This window comes from Salmo salar, chromosome ssa27 (genome assembly GCF_905237065.1).
Source record: "Salmo salar chromosome ssa27, Ssal_v3.1, whole genome shotgun sequence".
NCBI classification, from domain to species: Eukaryota; Metazoa; Chordata; class Actinopteri; order Salmoniformes; family Salmonidae; genus Salmo; species Salmo salar.
Window position 1 is genome coordinate 27488954 of NC_059468.1, and position 17180 is coordinate 27506133.

Below are 17180 nucleotides of genomic sequence, written 5' to 3' on the forward strand. Positions count from 1 at the left end.
CTCCTTTGTCTTGCTCATGTTGATCGATAGGTTGTTGTCCTGGCACCACACTGCCAGGTCTCTGACCTCCTCCCTATAGGCTGTGGGTGAACAGGGAGTATAGGAGGGGACTAAGCCTCTGGTAGGCTTGCGTCACTGGGCAGCTCACGGCTGGGATTCACTTTGTTGTCCGAGTGTCAGAGCCCGTGTAGTAGGATTCAATCTTAGTCCTGTATTGACCCTTTGACTGTTTGGTGGTTGGTCTGTGGGCATTACGGGATTTCTTATACATTTTCCGGATTAGAGTCCCGCTCCTTGAAAGCGGCAGCTCTAGCCTTTAGCTCGGTGTGGATGTTGCCTGTAATCCATGGCTTCTGGTTGGGATATGTAGGTACGGTCACTGTGGGGACGACGTTGTCAATGCACTTATTGATGATGCCGGTGACTGAGATGGTATACTCCTCAATGCCATTGAATGAATCCCAGAACATATTCCAGTCTGTGCTAGCTAGTGTTGTTGTTCAGCCACGACTCGGTGAAACATAAGATATTAACGTTTTTAATGTCCCATTGGTAGGATAGTCTTGAACGGAGCTCATCCAGTTTATTCTCCAGTAATTGCACGTTGGCCAATAGAACGGATGGTAGAGGTGAGTTAACCACTCGCCTACGAATTCTCACAAGGCACCCTGATCTCTGCCCCTTGTATTTCCTTATTTTCTTCATGTGACAGGGATTTGGGCCTTGTCTGGGCGCAATATTATATCCTTTGTGTCAGACTCATTAATAAAAATATCTTTGTCCAGTTCGAGGTGAGAAATCGATGTTCTGATATCCAGAAGCTCTTTTTGGTCATAAGAGACAGTAGCATCAACATTATGTACAAAATAAGTTACAAACAATGCGAACAAACTAGCACAATTGGTTAGGAGCCCATAAAACGGCAGCCATCCCCTCCGGCGCCATTCAATAACGTAACTTTTGGATTACCCAAACTCAGAAGCGTAATCTGATTATTTTCAGTTATTTTTAGATGACTTTCCCCTCAAGAGGCATTAGAAGAAGACAAAAATTAATATTACCCGTTAAACAAGATCTATTGCAAGATAAATCAATGTAAGAGTTTACATAGCTGGTCATAAATGGATGTTGCATTTTATTTTATGGGTTGGTTAAGTAGGCTTCTTCTAACCCATTGCTTTCATTTACAGATAATGATATGATTAGGCTATATCTTTACATTAAGAACCAACGTCTTTCAGATTTTCAGTCATTCCAATTCACTTAATTTTTTTTTCACCTTTATTTAACCAGGTAGGCCAGTTGAGAACAAGTTCTCAGTTACAACTGCGACCTGGCCAAGATAGAGCAAAGCAGTGCGACACAAACAACACAGAGTTACACATGGGATAAATAAACGTACAGTCAATAACACAATAGAAAATATCTCTACCCGGTGTGTGCCAATGAAGTAAGGAGGTAAGACAATAAATAGTCCAATAGTGGCAAAGTAATTACATTTTAGAAATTTACACTGGAGTGATATATGTGCAGATGAGGATGTGCAATGAGAAATACTGGTGTGCAAAAGAGCAGAAAAACAAAATCAAATATGGGGATGAGGTAGGTAGTTGGTTGGATGGGCTATTTACAGATGGGCTGTGTACAGCTGCAGCGATCGTTAAGCTGCTCTGACAGCTGACGCTTAAAGTTAGTGAGGGAGATATAAGTCTCCAACTTCAGTGATTTTTGCAATTCGTTACAGTCACTGGCAGCAGAGAACTGGAAGGAAAGGCGGCCAAAGGAGGGGATGACTTTGGGGATGACAAGTGAAATACCCCTGCTGGAGCGCGTGCTATGGGTGGGTGTTGCTATGGTGACCAGTGAGCCGAGATAAGGCGGAGCTTTACCTAGCAAAGACTTACAGATGACCTGGAGCCAGTGGGTTTGGCGACGAATATGTCACAAGGACCAGCCAATGTCCCTTGTGTAACTCTGTGTTGTTTGTGTCGCACTGCTTTGGTCTATCTTGGCCAGGTCACAGTTGTAAATGAGAACTTGTTCTCAACTGAATGACCGCGGCCACTTTCCAATCTTTAGGGATCTCAGACGATACGAAAGAGAGGTTGAACAGGCTAGTATTGGGGTTGCAACAATTGCGGCGGATAATTTTAGAAAGAGAGGGTCCAGATTGTCTAGCCCAGCTGATTTGTAGGGGTCCAGATTTTGCAGCTCTCTCAGAATATCAGCTATCTGGATTTGGGTGAAGGAGAAATGGGGGAGGCTTGGGCAAGTTGCTGTGGGGGGTGCAGAGCTGTTGACCGGGGTAGGGGTAGCCAGGTGGAAAGCATGGCCAGCCGTATAATTTTTTTTAATGTAATTCTCGATTATCATAGATTTATCGGTGTTGACAGTGTTTCCTAGTCTCAGTGCAGTGGGCAGTTGGGTGCTCTTACTGTCCATGGACTTTACAGTGTCCCCGAACTTTTTGGAGTTTGTGCTACAGGATGCAAATTTCTGTTTGAAAAAGCTAGCCTTTGCTTTCCTAACTGCCTGTGTTCCTAACTTCTCTGAAAAGTTGCATATCGCTGGGGCTATTTGATGCTAATGCTTTATGCCACAGGATGTTTTTGTGCTGGTCAAGGGCAGTCAGGTCTGGAGTGAACCAAGGGCTATATTTGTTCTTAGTTCCACATTTTTTGAATGGGGCATGCTTATTTAAGATGGTGAGGCAAGCACTTTTAAAGAATAACCAGGCATCCTCTTCTGACGGAATGAGGTCAATATCCTTCCAGTATACCTGGGCTAGATCATTTAGAAAGGCCTGCTCGCTGAAGTGTTTTAGAGAGCGCTTGACAGTGATGAGGGGTGGTTGTTTGACCGCGGACCCATTACGGACGCAGGCAATGAGGCAGTGATTTCTGAGATCCTGGTTGAAGACAGCAGAGGTGTATTTAGAAGGCAGGTTGATCAGGATGATATCTATGAGGGCGCCCCTGTTTACGGATTTAGGGTTGTACCTGGTAGGTTCCATGATAATTTGTGTGAGATTGAGGGCATCTAGCTTAGATTGTAGGACAGCCGGGGTGCTAAGCACATCCCAGTTTAGGTCACCTAACAGTACCAACTCTGAAGGTAAATGGGGGGCAATTAATTCACATATGGTGTCCAGGGCACAGCTGAGGGCTGAGGTGGGTCTATAACAAGCGACAATAGTGAGAGACTTTTTTCTGGAAAGGTGGATTTTTAAAAGTAGAAACTCGAACTGTTTGGCCACAGACCTGGATAGCATGACAGAACTCTCTGCAGTAGATTGCAACTCCATCCCTTTGGCAGTTCTATCTTGGTGGAAAATGTTGTAGTTGGGGATGGAAAGGCTTCTGATGTTAACATGCATGAAACCAAGGCTTTTACGGTTACAGAAGTCAACAAATAATAGCGCCTGGGTAATAGGAGTGGAACTAGGGGCTACAGGGCCTGGGTTAACCTCTACATCACCAGAGGGTCAGAGGAGGAGTAGGATAAGGGAACGGCTAAAGGCTATAAGAACTGGTCATCTAATGTGTTGGGGACAGAATAAAGGAGCAGATTTCTGGGTGAGGTAGAATATATTCAAGGAATAATGTACAGACAAGGGTATGGTAGGATATGAGTACAGTGGAGGTTAACCAAGGCGTTGAGTGACGATAAAAGAGGTTTCATCTCTGGAGGGACAAGTTAAGCCAGGTGAGGTCTCCGAATGTGTGTGGGGTGGGACGAAAGAGCTATCTAAGGCATTCTGGGCGAGATTGAAGGCTCTACAGTGAAATAAAACAGTAAAAACTAGCCAAGCTAGCAGTAGACAAGGCATATTGACATTAGAGAGATGCATAAAGCAATCACAGGCGTTGGTCAGGAGAGCTAAGACAACAACGGGTAAATGGCAATGAATGGGCAGAGCGGGTCAGTTAGATACATACAGGACCTGAGTTCGAAGCTGGGGCCGACAGGTAAACAAAATGAGATACCGTGTTATTGAAACAGTCCAGGGGGCATCATCTGTGTAACTGAGTGATCATAGGGTCAAAAGAGCAGCAATAGGTGAGTCAGGGTGCTGTTCGGTAGTCACTACTACGCTAGGCGAGCAGGGGATATGCCTTAACCCTTGATCTTGAAGAACATGTCTTGGAAATATAGATTAGCTAAATTGTTTTACCTGAGCATAACCCAAATCTAAGGACTTATTAGCCTACTCTGTTGTTTATGATTTTATTGTTATGGATGACTGATTGTGCTCATTGCTTCAGGTTGAAAAATAAATGCTGCTCTCATGTAATGGCATGCTTTGAGCACTACCGAAAAGTGCTACTTGCATGTGAAAAATGTCTGCCATATGCCTCTGTTGTTTATGTTTTTGTGGTGACACTGATATCTCAAAACTGTTGAATTCTATCAAAGGTTTGGGAGTTTGAGCATGTGTCCATTAAGCCTTTGGAAGATTTTTTTTTTATCAGAACAAATTAGATTGAGCAATAAAATCCTCCCTCGTGGTCTTCTTAAATTAAACTTGTTTTTGACAGTATGGAGCACAATACCAAGGAGGAGTTTAGAAAGGAGGTACTCCCTCAAACTTCTATTCCGTAGGCTGGGATCTGCACTATGCAGCTGTTGCAGGAGCACATTTTTCACTGGCTGTCCAGAATTTTTTTTCAAATTGAACCTTTATTTAACTAGGCAAGTCAGTTAAGAACAAATTCTTATTTACAATGATGGCCTACCCCGGCCAAACCCGGACGACTCTGGGCCAATTGTACGCCACCCTATGGGACTCCCAATGTGATGCTGCCTGGATTCGAACCAGGGACTCCAGTGACGCCTCTTGCACTGAGATGCAGTGCCTTAGACCGCTGTGCCACTCGGGAGCTAAAACAATGGTTGATAGGCAGCTTAAACTTCTTCAATTCAATACATGTATTCCGTTACTCCCCAACCTTGTACATAGACTAGTTCTAAAACTACATACACCAGTTACAATGTAGACCAGCTATAATGTGCTATAAATAATTATAGAACCAATGCTCAGAAGTAGTAGGGGAGCAGTCATTGCCCTATTATGACATTGCCTGATAATGATGTGAATCAGCCTGATAATGATGGGGCATCAGCCTGATAATGATGTGATCAGCCTGATAATGATGTGAATCAGCCTGATAATGAAGTGTATCAGCCTGATAATGATGTGAATCAGCCTGATAATGATGTGAATCAGCCTGATAATGATGTGTCTAGGTTTCTTCCTAGGTTCCTACCTAGGGAGTTGTTCCTAGCTACCGTACTTCTCCATCTGCAATCCTTGCTGTTTGGGGTTTTAGGCTGGGTTTCTGTATAGCACTTTGTGACATTGGCTGATGTAAAAAGGGCTTTATAAATTAATTTCATTGATTGATTGATAAGGATGTGTCATAGCCTTATGATGATGTGACATAGCCTGATAATGATGTGTCATAGCCTCATAACGATGTCTCATAGCCTGATAATGTCTCATAGCCTGATAATGACGTCTCATAGCCTCATAACGATGTCTCATAGCCTCATAATGATGTCTCATAGCCTCATAATGATGTCTCATAGCCTCATAACGATGTCTCATAGCCTGATAATGATGTGTCATAGCCTCATAACGATGTCTCATAGCCTTATAATGATGTGACATAGCCTGATAATGATGTCTCATAGCCTCATAACGATGTCTCATAGCCTTATAATGATGTGACATAGCCTGATAAGGATGTGTCATAGCCTCATAACGATGTCTCATAGCCTGATAATGTCTCATAGCCTGATAATGATGTCGCATAGCCTCATAACGATGTCTCATAGCCTCATAATGATGTCTCATAGCCTGATAATGATGTCTCATAGCCTCATAATGATGTCTTATAGCCTGATAATGATGTGTCATAGCCTCATAACGATGTCTCATAGCCTTATAATGATGTGACGTAGCCTGATAATGATGTCTCATAGCCTCATAACGATGTCTCATAGCCTTATAATGATGTGACATAACCTGATAATGATGTGTCATAGCCTCATAATGATGTCTCATAGCCTGAAAATGATGTCTCATAGCCTGATAATGATGTCTCATAGCCTCATAACGATGTCTCATAGCCTGATAATGATGTGTCATAGCCTCATAACGATGTCTCATAGCCTTATAATGATGTGACATAGCCTGATAATGATGTCTCATAGCCTCATAGCGATGTCTCATAGCCTGGTAATGATGTGTCATCGCCTCATAACAATGTCTCATAGCCTGATAGTGTCTCATAGCCTGATAATGATGTCTCATAGCCTCATAACGATGTCTCATAGCCTCATAATGATGTCTCATAGCCTGATAATGATGTATCATAGCCTGATAATGATGTGACATAGCCTGATAATGATGTGTCATAGCCTCATAACGATGTCTCATAGCCTGATAATGATGTCTCATAGCCTGATAATGATGTTGCATAGCCTGATAATGATGTGTCATAGCCTGATAATGATGTGTCATAGCCTCAGTATTACAGTACATCTTCTCTGTCTGCCTATCACTGTCTTTCTCTCTTTATCTGTCTGTCTGTCTGTCTGTCTGTCTGTCTGTCTGTCTGTCTGTCTGTCTGTCTGTCTGTCTGTCTGTCTGTCTGTCTGTCTGTCTGTCTGTCTGTCTGTCTGTCTGTCTGTCTGTCTGTCTTCCTCTCTCTCTTCCTCTCTCTCTTCCTCTCTCTCTTCCTCTGTCTCTCTCTCTCTCTCTCTCTCTCTCTCTATCTCTCTCTCTCTCATATCAATGTTGTGTTCCAAAGAGATGTTGAGAGGAGACACGTAAGGAAGCTATCCAAAGTCAGTAGGACCTTGTTGAAAGTCTCCTGCTGAGAATCAACATGCTGATTCTCCATTGGAACCTCAGATTCCTACAGAGAGAGAACAGCTATGGTCTAGACCCCTGTGGTAGGGCAGTTTGTAGGACATACACTGAGTATACTAGAGATGTAAGATCCTGACACAACTATAGACTTGTACCCACGCAAATACACACACACGGGCACGCATGCACTCACACATCCACACACATACAGCCACACACACACAGAGAGTCATATCCACTCTCTCTGGGATATCTTGGTAATCTTGTGGTCTGCATCTGTTAGGGGTGATGACATCGGCCAAGTGTGTGTGCACGCGCGTGCATATGTGAGTCATACCCTGCAGCTGCGAGGGGGTGGTGACCTTGGCCAGGAAACCAAGGCCCAGATGCTGAAGTAGCCTCACAGCGACAGATGTTAAGGGAGGGGAGAGGCTGAGGGGACAGGCGGAGGGGTGTGTTGAGGTCCCTGTACTGGGCCTTTTCCTCACTGTGAAGACATCTGGTCCCAACTGCCCATCCACCTCTCCAATGACCAATGAGTGTGTGTGTGTGTGTGTGTGTGTGTGTGTGTGTGTGTGTGTGTGTGTGTGTGTGTGTGTGTGTGTGTGTGTGTGTGTGTGTGTGTGTGTGTGTGTGTGTGTGTGTGTGTGTGTGTGTGTGTGTGTGTGTGTGTGATTAAGATGCAGGAGGGCAGATGCCAAGGACTGTCCTTCCTCAGGTCATCCCTCATCTACCCTTGTAGTGATTGTCTTCACTATGGTTCTGTTGAACACTTGATATTCTGCAGTACCTTTTCTCAACTATTTCTCTGTCTTGAATACTCAGGGCAGCTAACTTTTGTCAGTCCTTACTTCTACAACACAATGTTTTAGTTTTGTAGCTCAAAATGGCTTCCTAGCAACACACATATGTGAACCCACTACACATTGGTAGTGTTTCTTGAGTTATCATGAATATAAAGATGTACTGTAGGTGCTGGTGTATAAATAAAACATTTATACAAAATATAATTACTACCGTCCACAGATGATAGGCGTTAGATCTCTCTCCTCAGTCTTTTGCAAGGGAGCCTACTGTTGATGCAGACACCGTCAATATGTGATGTGTCCGTGCTGAAGACTGAGGCAGACAGTGTGGGAGTACCCTGTTGTCAGTCATAATGGAGCTAGCGTTAGCATACGGCTAGTCCGTCTGACTTGTGATTGATGGCTGAATGCTAGAAAATGCTGCTACGCCACGTTGCATCGGAGGCTAATGAGCTCTGAGGGACTTGTGATGTAGATGACAACTGTTATGTGAGTGAGCTGAAACAAAGAGTTGTCTTCCACGCTTCCTCTGGCCATGCTGCCTGCATACACGCTTCCTCTGGCCGCGCTGCCTGGATACACGCTTCCTCTGGCCACGCTGCCTGGAAACACGCTTCCTCTGGCCGCGTTGCCTGGATACACGCTTCCTCTGGCCGCGCTGCCTGGATACACGCTTCTTCTGGCCGCGCTGCCTGGATACACACTTCCTCTGGCCACGCTGCCTGGTTACATAAATGATGCATCACTTCTTCTTCTGTCGTTGTGGAAATTGCTGTTCTGTGTGCCAAAAGAAGTGCACTAAAAGGCACCCTATTCTGTATTTAGTGCACTACTTTACCATATCCCTATGAGGCCTGGTCAAAAGTAGTGCACTATATAGGGAATAGGGTGTCATTTAGGAAGCAAACTTAGGCAGTATCCTCAATTTTCACAGGGGACCAACGTTTCACAGGGGACCAGTGTAACAATATCCTCCACCACCAGGGGGAGACTTCCCTTCATTAACAGATGGGCCTCAAAGGGAAGCTTGAATTATGCATGGCCATAATATAACCACTGATAGGCACCCTTCCTCCCCTACCTCCCCAGAGATGGCTTCTAATCTATGGGTAGCTAAAACAGAAAGGGTTGGATTTCCTTTTCTTTCCTGGAGGACCAGGTATTTCTATATTCAGATTATGAGATGCTAAAAGTGTGGCTTTCCTGTATGTGAGTGCATCGCTACACTAGTCCACAGGTTTCTTCTTACACTGCCACGGACCATCTTTGCACTGGTAGAATTGTCTTTCCTGATTGTCTGCATTAAGGCAATGATTAGTTTAATGGTCTTTGTAATGCTTGGCTGAAATAGAGAGTTGCCTCATCAGGTCATAGACTGGACTGGACACCCCTAAAATCCAATCATTCGTCCTCAGTAGGATAAAACATATTGAGACGTATATAGTGCATGGAACTAGTCCAGATGATTCAATTAGAGCAGAGCAATCGAATCACTGACCACTGCTGCTCGCTAGTGGAGCGAGCATGGATGAATCAATTAGAGCTAATCGATTCTCCAATCAATTCCCTTATTGAGTCGTGGAGAGTCATCCTCAGTAATGCTATATGCGCACCACTGAACTTTGGTTAGCCAATCACAGGCCGTTTTACTCAGTGGGATTGGCTTGGGCTCCAGTAAATCGATGGTTTAGGAGTTAGTCGATAATGAATGGGCTGCTCGTTTAGACTTTGAGGACAGCTGTTTGTGTTTACATTGGGATAGCAGGGAGTTTGTGGGAGTGTAGAAGATGTTGATTAATTAAGTAAAACAACATCAAATAGAAGTAGGATATCTCTCTTTCTTCTTCCTTCCTTCTCTCGCTCTCTCTCGAATCAATTTTCAATGTTAGGGCTTTATTGCCATGCCAAAGCAAGTGAAATAGATAATGAACAAAAGTGAAATAAACAATAAAAAATGAACAGTAAACATTACACTCCAAAAGAATAAAGACACTACAAATATCATATTATGTATTAAATACAATGTTGTAACGATGTGCAAATAGTGACATTTCAAAAGATAAAATAAATAAACATGAATATGGGTATTTACAATGACCTTTTCTTGTGATAACAGGTCACACATCTTGCTTCTGTGGTGGCACACTGTGGTATTTCACCCAGTAGTTATGGGAGTTTATCAAAATTGTGATTTACTTTTGAATTCTTTGTGGGTCTGTGTAATCTGAGGGAAATAAGTGTATCTAATATGGTCATACATTTGGCAGGAGGTTAGGAAGAGCAGCTCAGTTTCCACCTCATATAGACTGACTTCTTTTGAGAGCTAGGTCTGCCAACGGTGGCCTTTCTCAATAGCAAGGCTATGCTCACTGAGTCTGTACATAATCAAGACTTTCCTTAAGTTTGGGTCAGTCACAGTGGTCAGGTATTCTGCCACTGTGTACTCTCTGTTTAGGGCCAAATAACATTCTTGTTTGATCCGTTTTTTTGTTAATTCTTTCCAATGTGTCAAGTAATTATCTCTTTGTTTTCTCATGATGTGGTTATGTCTAATTGTGTTGCTGTCCTGTGGCTCTGTGGGGTGTGTATGTGAGCAGAGCCCCAGGACCAGCTTGCTTAGCAGACTCTTCTCCATGTTCATATCTCTGTAGGTGATGGCTTCGGAAGGTTTGGGAATTGTTTCCTTTTAGGTGGTTGTAGAATTTAACGTCTCTTTTCTGGATTTTGATCATTAGCGAGTATCGGCCTAATTCTGTTCTGCATGCGTTATTTGGTGTCTCTCTCCTCTTTCTCTCTCTCTCTCCTCTCTGTCCTCTCACTGTCTGTCCTCAGTGAAGACAGCTTCTCCCTCCCTTTGCCTTGTTTTTTCTCTTCCTTTGTCCGTCTGTTTACCTCTCCTTCCATCCTCCACACACCTTCACTCGTTCCCCTCAAACAGTGAACTGTTTCTCTCTTCTTTGTTCCCACTCCCCCTCTCCTCTTTTGTTTCTTGCAGGGCACATCAGATCCTCAGTGTGTTGTCTGGGACTATGGGAACCCGTAAGTCACTTTTACTCTGTCTCCACAAGCTCACACGCACACGCAGACACACATGCTCTTGGTTAGCTGCGATGTGTGATGTGTGGTTTCTTCACTTAATTAATAGAGTGAAAACATTTTAATGAAGAGCCAGCCACAGTGTTAATTGAATAATTCAATTAAACACAGAATTGTTTCTATGCTCAACCGCTCAAAGGCAATTTTATTAATGTATTTGGTTTGTTTTTATTTAAAGACCCAGTGCAGTCAAAAACTGTATTTTGCTGTGTTTTATATATTTTTCCACATCATGAGGTTGGAATAAATAATGTGACATTTTGAAAATGATTGAGTTTAATTAAAATGGTCAAAAATACACAAAAATAGCTTCTTAGCAAAAAACTATTTTTGTGTATTTTTGACAATTTTAACTGAAAACAATCACAGTTAAAATTGTTATCCAGAAATGATTTGATATTGAGATAATAATGGCTGCATTAGACCTTTAACATAGGCCTACTATGAAATGAGTGGACAGTTTTGATTATCGATATGCACAGCTCAGGTGACCACTGACCAATGAGAGCACAGCTCAGGTCAACACTGACAAATGAGATTAAAGTCTGATGTAGGACAGAAATGACCAATCAATAGGTGATATGTCGGAGGGTGACTAGAGATTCCACCTGCTAGGTTAACTTACGATTAATTTATTGATTGATTGTGTGTATTATTCTTCAAAAGGAGAATATTTCCACAGCTCACCAAAGGCTTTGGAGTTCTAATTGAACTTTAAATTACACATCCAACATTTTAAATCATCAAATATTCAAAATATAACATTCACAAACTGTCTCCCAAGAGAGTTATCACAGCACAACTCAAGACAATTTAATCCCATATATTATGCAATACTGTCTGTTTGACATGGTAACAAAATCCCTATATAAGTAAGAGGGAAGAAATTGAGATTGCCAATCATCAAAGCAGCTAGCGCTGGCTCAATTATTGTGTAATCGTGTGTTACTGACAATTCTGGATAATAACTGTGAACAAAAAATAATAATCGCCTGTCACGCTTGTTACAACCAAAACAACCAAAACAAGACTAACAAACGTGCAGTATTGCAGTGCACAAGGCAACTATACAAAAACAAGATCCCACAAACTATAGGTGGGAAAAGGCTGCCTAAATATGATCCCCAATCAGAGACAACGATAAACAGCTGCCTTTGATTGGGAACCATACTAGGCCAACATAGAAACAAAGAAACTAGAATGCCCACCCTAGTCACACCCCGACCTAACCAAAATAGAGAATAAAAAGGCTCTCTAAGATCAGGGTGTGACGGTAGCCCCCCCCCCCCCCAAAAGGTGCGGACTCCGGCCGCAAAACCTGACTCTATGGGGGAGGGTCTGGGTTGGCATCTAGCCTCGGTGGCGGCTCCGGTTCGGGATGTAGACCCCGCTCCGATTGCGGATCCCTCCGCTTCCATGGAACCGGTCTGTGGATCATCGCCGGAGGCTCTGGACCGTGAATCGTTGCCGGAGGAACCGGACCGTAGATCGTTGCCGGGGACCCCGGACCGTGGATCGCCGCCGGAGGAATCGGACCGTGGATCGTCGCCGGAGGCTCCGGACCGTGGATCGTCGCCGGAGGAACCGGACCGTGAATCGTCGCCGGAGGCTCCGGACCGGGAACCGTTGCCGGAAGTTCTGGACTGGGAACTGTCGCCGGAAGCTCTGGACTGGGAACCGTTGCTGGAGGCTCCGAACCTTGGATCGTCTCTAGAGGCTCTGGACCCTGGATCATCACTAGAGGCTCTGGGCCATGGATCATCACTGGAGGCTTCGGGCCATAGATCATCACTGGAGGCTCCGGGCCATGGATCATCACTGGAGGCTCCCAGCCATGGATCATCACTGGAGGCTCCGGGCCATGGATCAACACTGGAGGCTTCGGGCCATGGATCATCACTGGAGGCTTCGAGCGTGGAGCTGGCACAGGATGTACCGGGCTGGGGAGACGCACAGGAGGACTGGAGCGTGGAGCTGGCATAGGACATACCGGCCTGGGGGGACACACAGGAGGCCTGGAGCGTGGAGCTGGCACAGGACGTACCGGGCTGGGGAGACGCACAGAATATACTGGACCGTGGAGGCGCACTGGAGGTCTGGAGCGTAGAGCTGGCACAACACATCCTGGACAGATGACAACCTTCGCACAGCAAGTGCGGGGAGCTGGCACAGGACGTACCGGGCTGTGGAGGCGCACTGGAGACACGGTGCGTAGAACCGGCACACCTGGTACTGGAACGGTAACACACACCTCAGGGCGAGTGCGTGGAGGAGACACAGGACGTACCGGACTGGGGCGGCGCACTGGAGGCCAGATGCGTGAAACTGGTGCATATGACACCGGACTGGTGTCACGCTCCTCAGCACGCCCGCTCTGCAGCGCTCTCAACGCCAACACCTCTCTCCGGAATCTTTCGTCAAGTTCCTCACTCGACTCCCTGACTGTCTCTGGTTCACCCCTCGGCTCCGCCGACCACTCTGTGTGCCCCCCCCACCCCAAAATCAATGGTGCTGTCTTTTGGGCTTGTGTCCTGGCCGCGAACTCTGGCGTCGTCATTCCTCCTTCGCTGCTTCCGCCTGTTTCCATAGCAGGCTTTTGTCTCCTGCCATTATTTCCTCCCAAGTCCAGGATGTCCTCCAGTCCTGGCTTTCCTCCCAGGCCCAGGATCCCTGCTCCTCCTGGGCACGCTGCTTGGTCCGTTGGTGGTGGGATCTTATGTCACGCTTGTTGAAATGAGTGGACCAAGGCGCAGCGTGCGTAGTGTTACACATATTATTTAATAGTGAAACTTACAACCAAAACAACAAAGACTAACAAACATGCAGTATTGTAGTGCAACAAGGCAACTATACAAAAACAAGATCCCACAAACTATAGGTGGGAAAAGGCTGCCTAAATATGATCCCCAATCAGAGACAACGATAAATAGCTGCCTTTGATTGGGAACCATACTAGGCCAACATAGAAACAAAGAAACTAGAATGCCCACCCTAGTCACACCCCGACCTAACCAAAATAGAGAATAAAAAGGCTCTCTAAGATCAGGGTGTGACATCGCCATACTCGTCTTAATACATTCATTTTAGGAGAAGGGGGATTCAACTTTATATTCAAGTAGATCAAGTTTAGCCGATAGCAGTTTAAAACAATGTTGGCTGTAAAGTGGGTAATCGTTTTACTAGCACGGCACAGTCGGGAGGATAAGATTGATGTCCAAAAGTTACAAGCGAGGGCTGTCACCAAAGCTGTGTTGTATTCATTAGGTATGTCATAGCACATTTTCTAAATACATTATGATGCTTTACAAGCAAAAACAAACAAACAAATAAATACAATTATGACAATAGCCATGGTCATTTGCATAACAATTAATCGTTATCCACAGCCCTAAAAGTGGCGGTTTCCATCTTGGAAACAATCAGCTCTGCAAAAACAATTAAACACCATCCAGATTAGCATTCCAATCACATTAACCTCCCCATCGTTAACATAGGAGCCAGCCAGTCTGATTACCAAGCAGGGAGATACAGAGATCACTATCACACAGCAATAAAACCAAAAACCCAGGAATATACTGTAGCCATGTCTGTTTGAGAAAGATTAGGCAATACACACACACACACACACACACACACACACACACACACACACATGCATGCGCATGCTCCCCTAGTAGGTACTCGGGGAAGATGAGTATAGTAGTACTTTTATCTCTAACCCAGAGAAAATTGTGTGTGTGGATGTGCGTGCGTCTGCGTATGTCCTAGTGTGTGTATAACCCAGGGAGACAGAGAAACAGGGAGACAGAGAGACAGAGAGATAGACAGACAGGGAGACAGGCAGGGAGACAGACAGGGAGACAGGGAGACAGAGAGACAGGAAGACAGGGAGACAGGCAGACAGAGAGACAGGGAGACAGACACGGAGACAGACAGGGAGACAGGGAGCCAGGGAGACAGACAGGGAGACAGACAGGGAGAAAGACAGGGAAACAGGCAGACAGGCAGACAGGGAGAAAGACAGGGAAACAGGCAGACAGGCAGACAGAGAGACAGACAGGGAGACAGGCAACCAGGGAGACAGGCAGACAGAGAGACAGACAGGGAGACAGGCAGCCAGGGTGACAGGCAGCCAGAGAGACAGGGAGACAGATAGGGAGACAGACAGGGAGACAGACAGCCAGGGAGACAGACAGCCAGGGAGACAGACAGACAGGGAGACAGGCAGACAGAGAGACAAGGAGACAGACAGGGAGACAGGCAGACAGAGAGACAGGGAGACAAGCAGACAGAGAGACAGGGAGACAGGCTGGGAGACAGGTAGACAGATGGGTACCTGAGGAAGGATCATGCAGAGATACAATAACATGCTGCAGTAAAAAGCTTTGTTTGTTTACAGAAGTCTTTCACCTCTCACAAACCCCCCTGTCACAAGACGAACCTCCATGCCTTCAGCTGAGAGAAACAGAACGAACAGACAGCTAGAGGGGAGTGGAGGATATTGGTAACCACAGAGAGGGAAGGATAATCTTTTCTCTGTCTCCATTTTTTGTTGCCTTTAGTAAAGTCACATATGATTTCACTTCACTTAAGAACATTTAACTATATTGTATATACTGTACATGGCTTGTAATATTTTAAACTGACCTCCTATAGAGATGAATGATGTGTGTGTGTGTGTGTGTGTGTGTGTGTGTGTGTGTGTGTGTGTGTGTGTGTGTGTGTGTGTGTGTGTGTGTGTGTGTGTGTGTGCAGGCGTGTGTCTATGTGTGTGTGTGTGTGTGTGTGTGTGTGTGTGTGTGTGTGTGTGTGTGTGTGTGTGTGTGTGCGCGCATGCGTGTGTGTGTGTGTGTGTGTGTGTGTGTGTGTGTGTGTGTGTGTGTGTGTGTGTGTGTGTGTGTGTGTGTGTGTGTTTTGTGTTTGTGTGTGTGTGTGTGTGTCAGTCCCTAAAACAGACACTCAGTTAGGGATTAAGGACTGCATCGGGACATAAATCTCTTGAGCCGAACATCATCCCCTGCTCGTGTTTGTATTTGTGTGTATGTGGATGTTTGTAAGTTTGTGAGAGTAATAGCCACATTTTGATGGGCTCTGCTAACAGGCTAAGTTGGCCCACAGTTTCTGTTCACAGTTCAGTTTTGTTCTGTTATGTTTTGTTTTTTTACAGGCCCATATGTCCGTACCATCTGGTGTGCCCACATTCACACGCTCTCTCTTACTGCCTCTCTCTCTCTCTCTCTCTCTCTCTCTCTCTCTCTCTCTCTCTCTCTCTCTCTCTCTCTCTCTCTCTCTCTCTCTCTCTCTCTCTCTCTCTATCAATCTCTCTATCCCTCACTTTCTCTGTAAATCATATGTATGGATCTGTGTCAAACTTTATGTAACTGGGTTCAGGTGGGTTGAGGTCTCTATCTTGGTTCAGGTAGGGTGATCAAAGCCTGAGTGGTTAACAGGATAGCAGATCCTAACCCCTTCCACTCTTGTCCAACTCCCACTATACAATAGGGTTTTTCACATGCAGTATGGCAAAGTTAAACATCTAGCATGAAGGGAGAGAGGGGTAATGAGAGAGAGTGAGGGAGACAGAGTGAGAGAGAACAAAAGAGAGGTATAGAGAGAGAGAAAGTGAGTGAGGCAGAGAGAGTGAGGTAGATAGAGAGGCAGAGAGAGAGAGAAGAGAGAGAGAGTCGGAGAAAGAGATGTTCAGGCTGGGTACACATTGACCATATTGAGCTAGCTGTATTGTGCTATAGAGACCACTCTTACTTTTTATCCTTCACCATTGCTTTCCTTCCTTTATCAAAACAAAAGCATAGTTGTGTAAGAGATTGACGTTATCATATGTTGTTATAACTGCACTTAAAAGGTGTGGTGGTATGTAGCATTGTTCTCTCTCTCTCTGGCTAGGTCATGCCTCTGCTGCCTCTGAAATGATGATGGATTTTCTGCTCCTCTCTCCAGAGTGGTCCCTGACCTTGCCTCCAGCATCTCCCTCTCTCCCTTGATCCAGAACACATGCATGCTTTGGGGGTCAGACCTCCTGCCGTCACAACACACACACACACACATGCATGCGCAAACACGCACAGTCGAGCTCACACACACAAGCACACAAGCATACACGCAGGGATGCATACACACACATACACACACACAGGGGTGCATACACACACATACACACGTACAGATGAAGTCAGAAGTTTACATACACTTAGGTTGGAGTCATTAAAACTTGTTTTTCAACCACTCCACACATATAATTATAATTCACTGTATCACAATTCCAGTGGGTCAGTGGGTAAGTTGACCCTGTCTTTAAAAGACTTGGAAAATTCCAGAAAATGATGTCATGGCTTTAGAAGCTTCTGATAGGCTAATTTCATCATTTGAGTCAATTGAAGGTA

At 45.0% G+C, this 17180-nt stretch overlaps 1 protein-coding gene across 10 annotated transcripts in view; it reads left to right on the top strand.

The window, feature by feature from the left end:
- The window catches only part of LOC106588837 (adhesion G protein-coupled receptor B2), a 512228-nt gene that overhangs the window by 368433 nt on the left and 126615 nt on the right, over positions 1–17180 (top strand). For all 10 annotated transcript variants that reach the window (XM_045709861.1, XM_045709852.1, XM_045709858.1 and 7 more), the window contains exon 15: positions 10679–10722. In XM_045709861.1, the coding sequence (XP_045565817.1) occupies positions 10679–10722 (44 nt within the window). The remainder of the gene's footprint in view (positions 1–10678; positions 10723–17180) is intronic.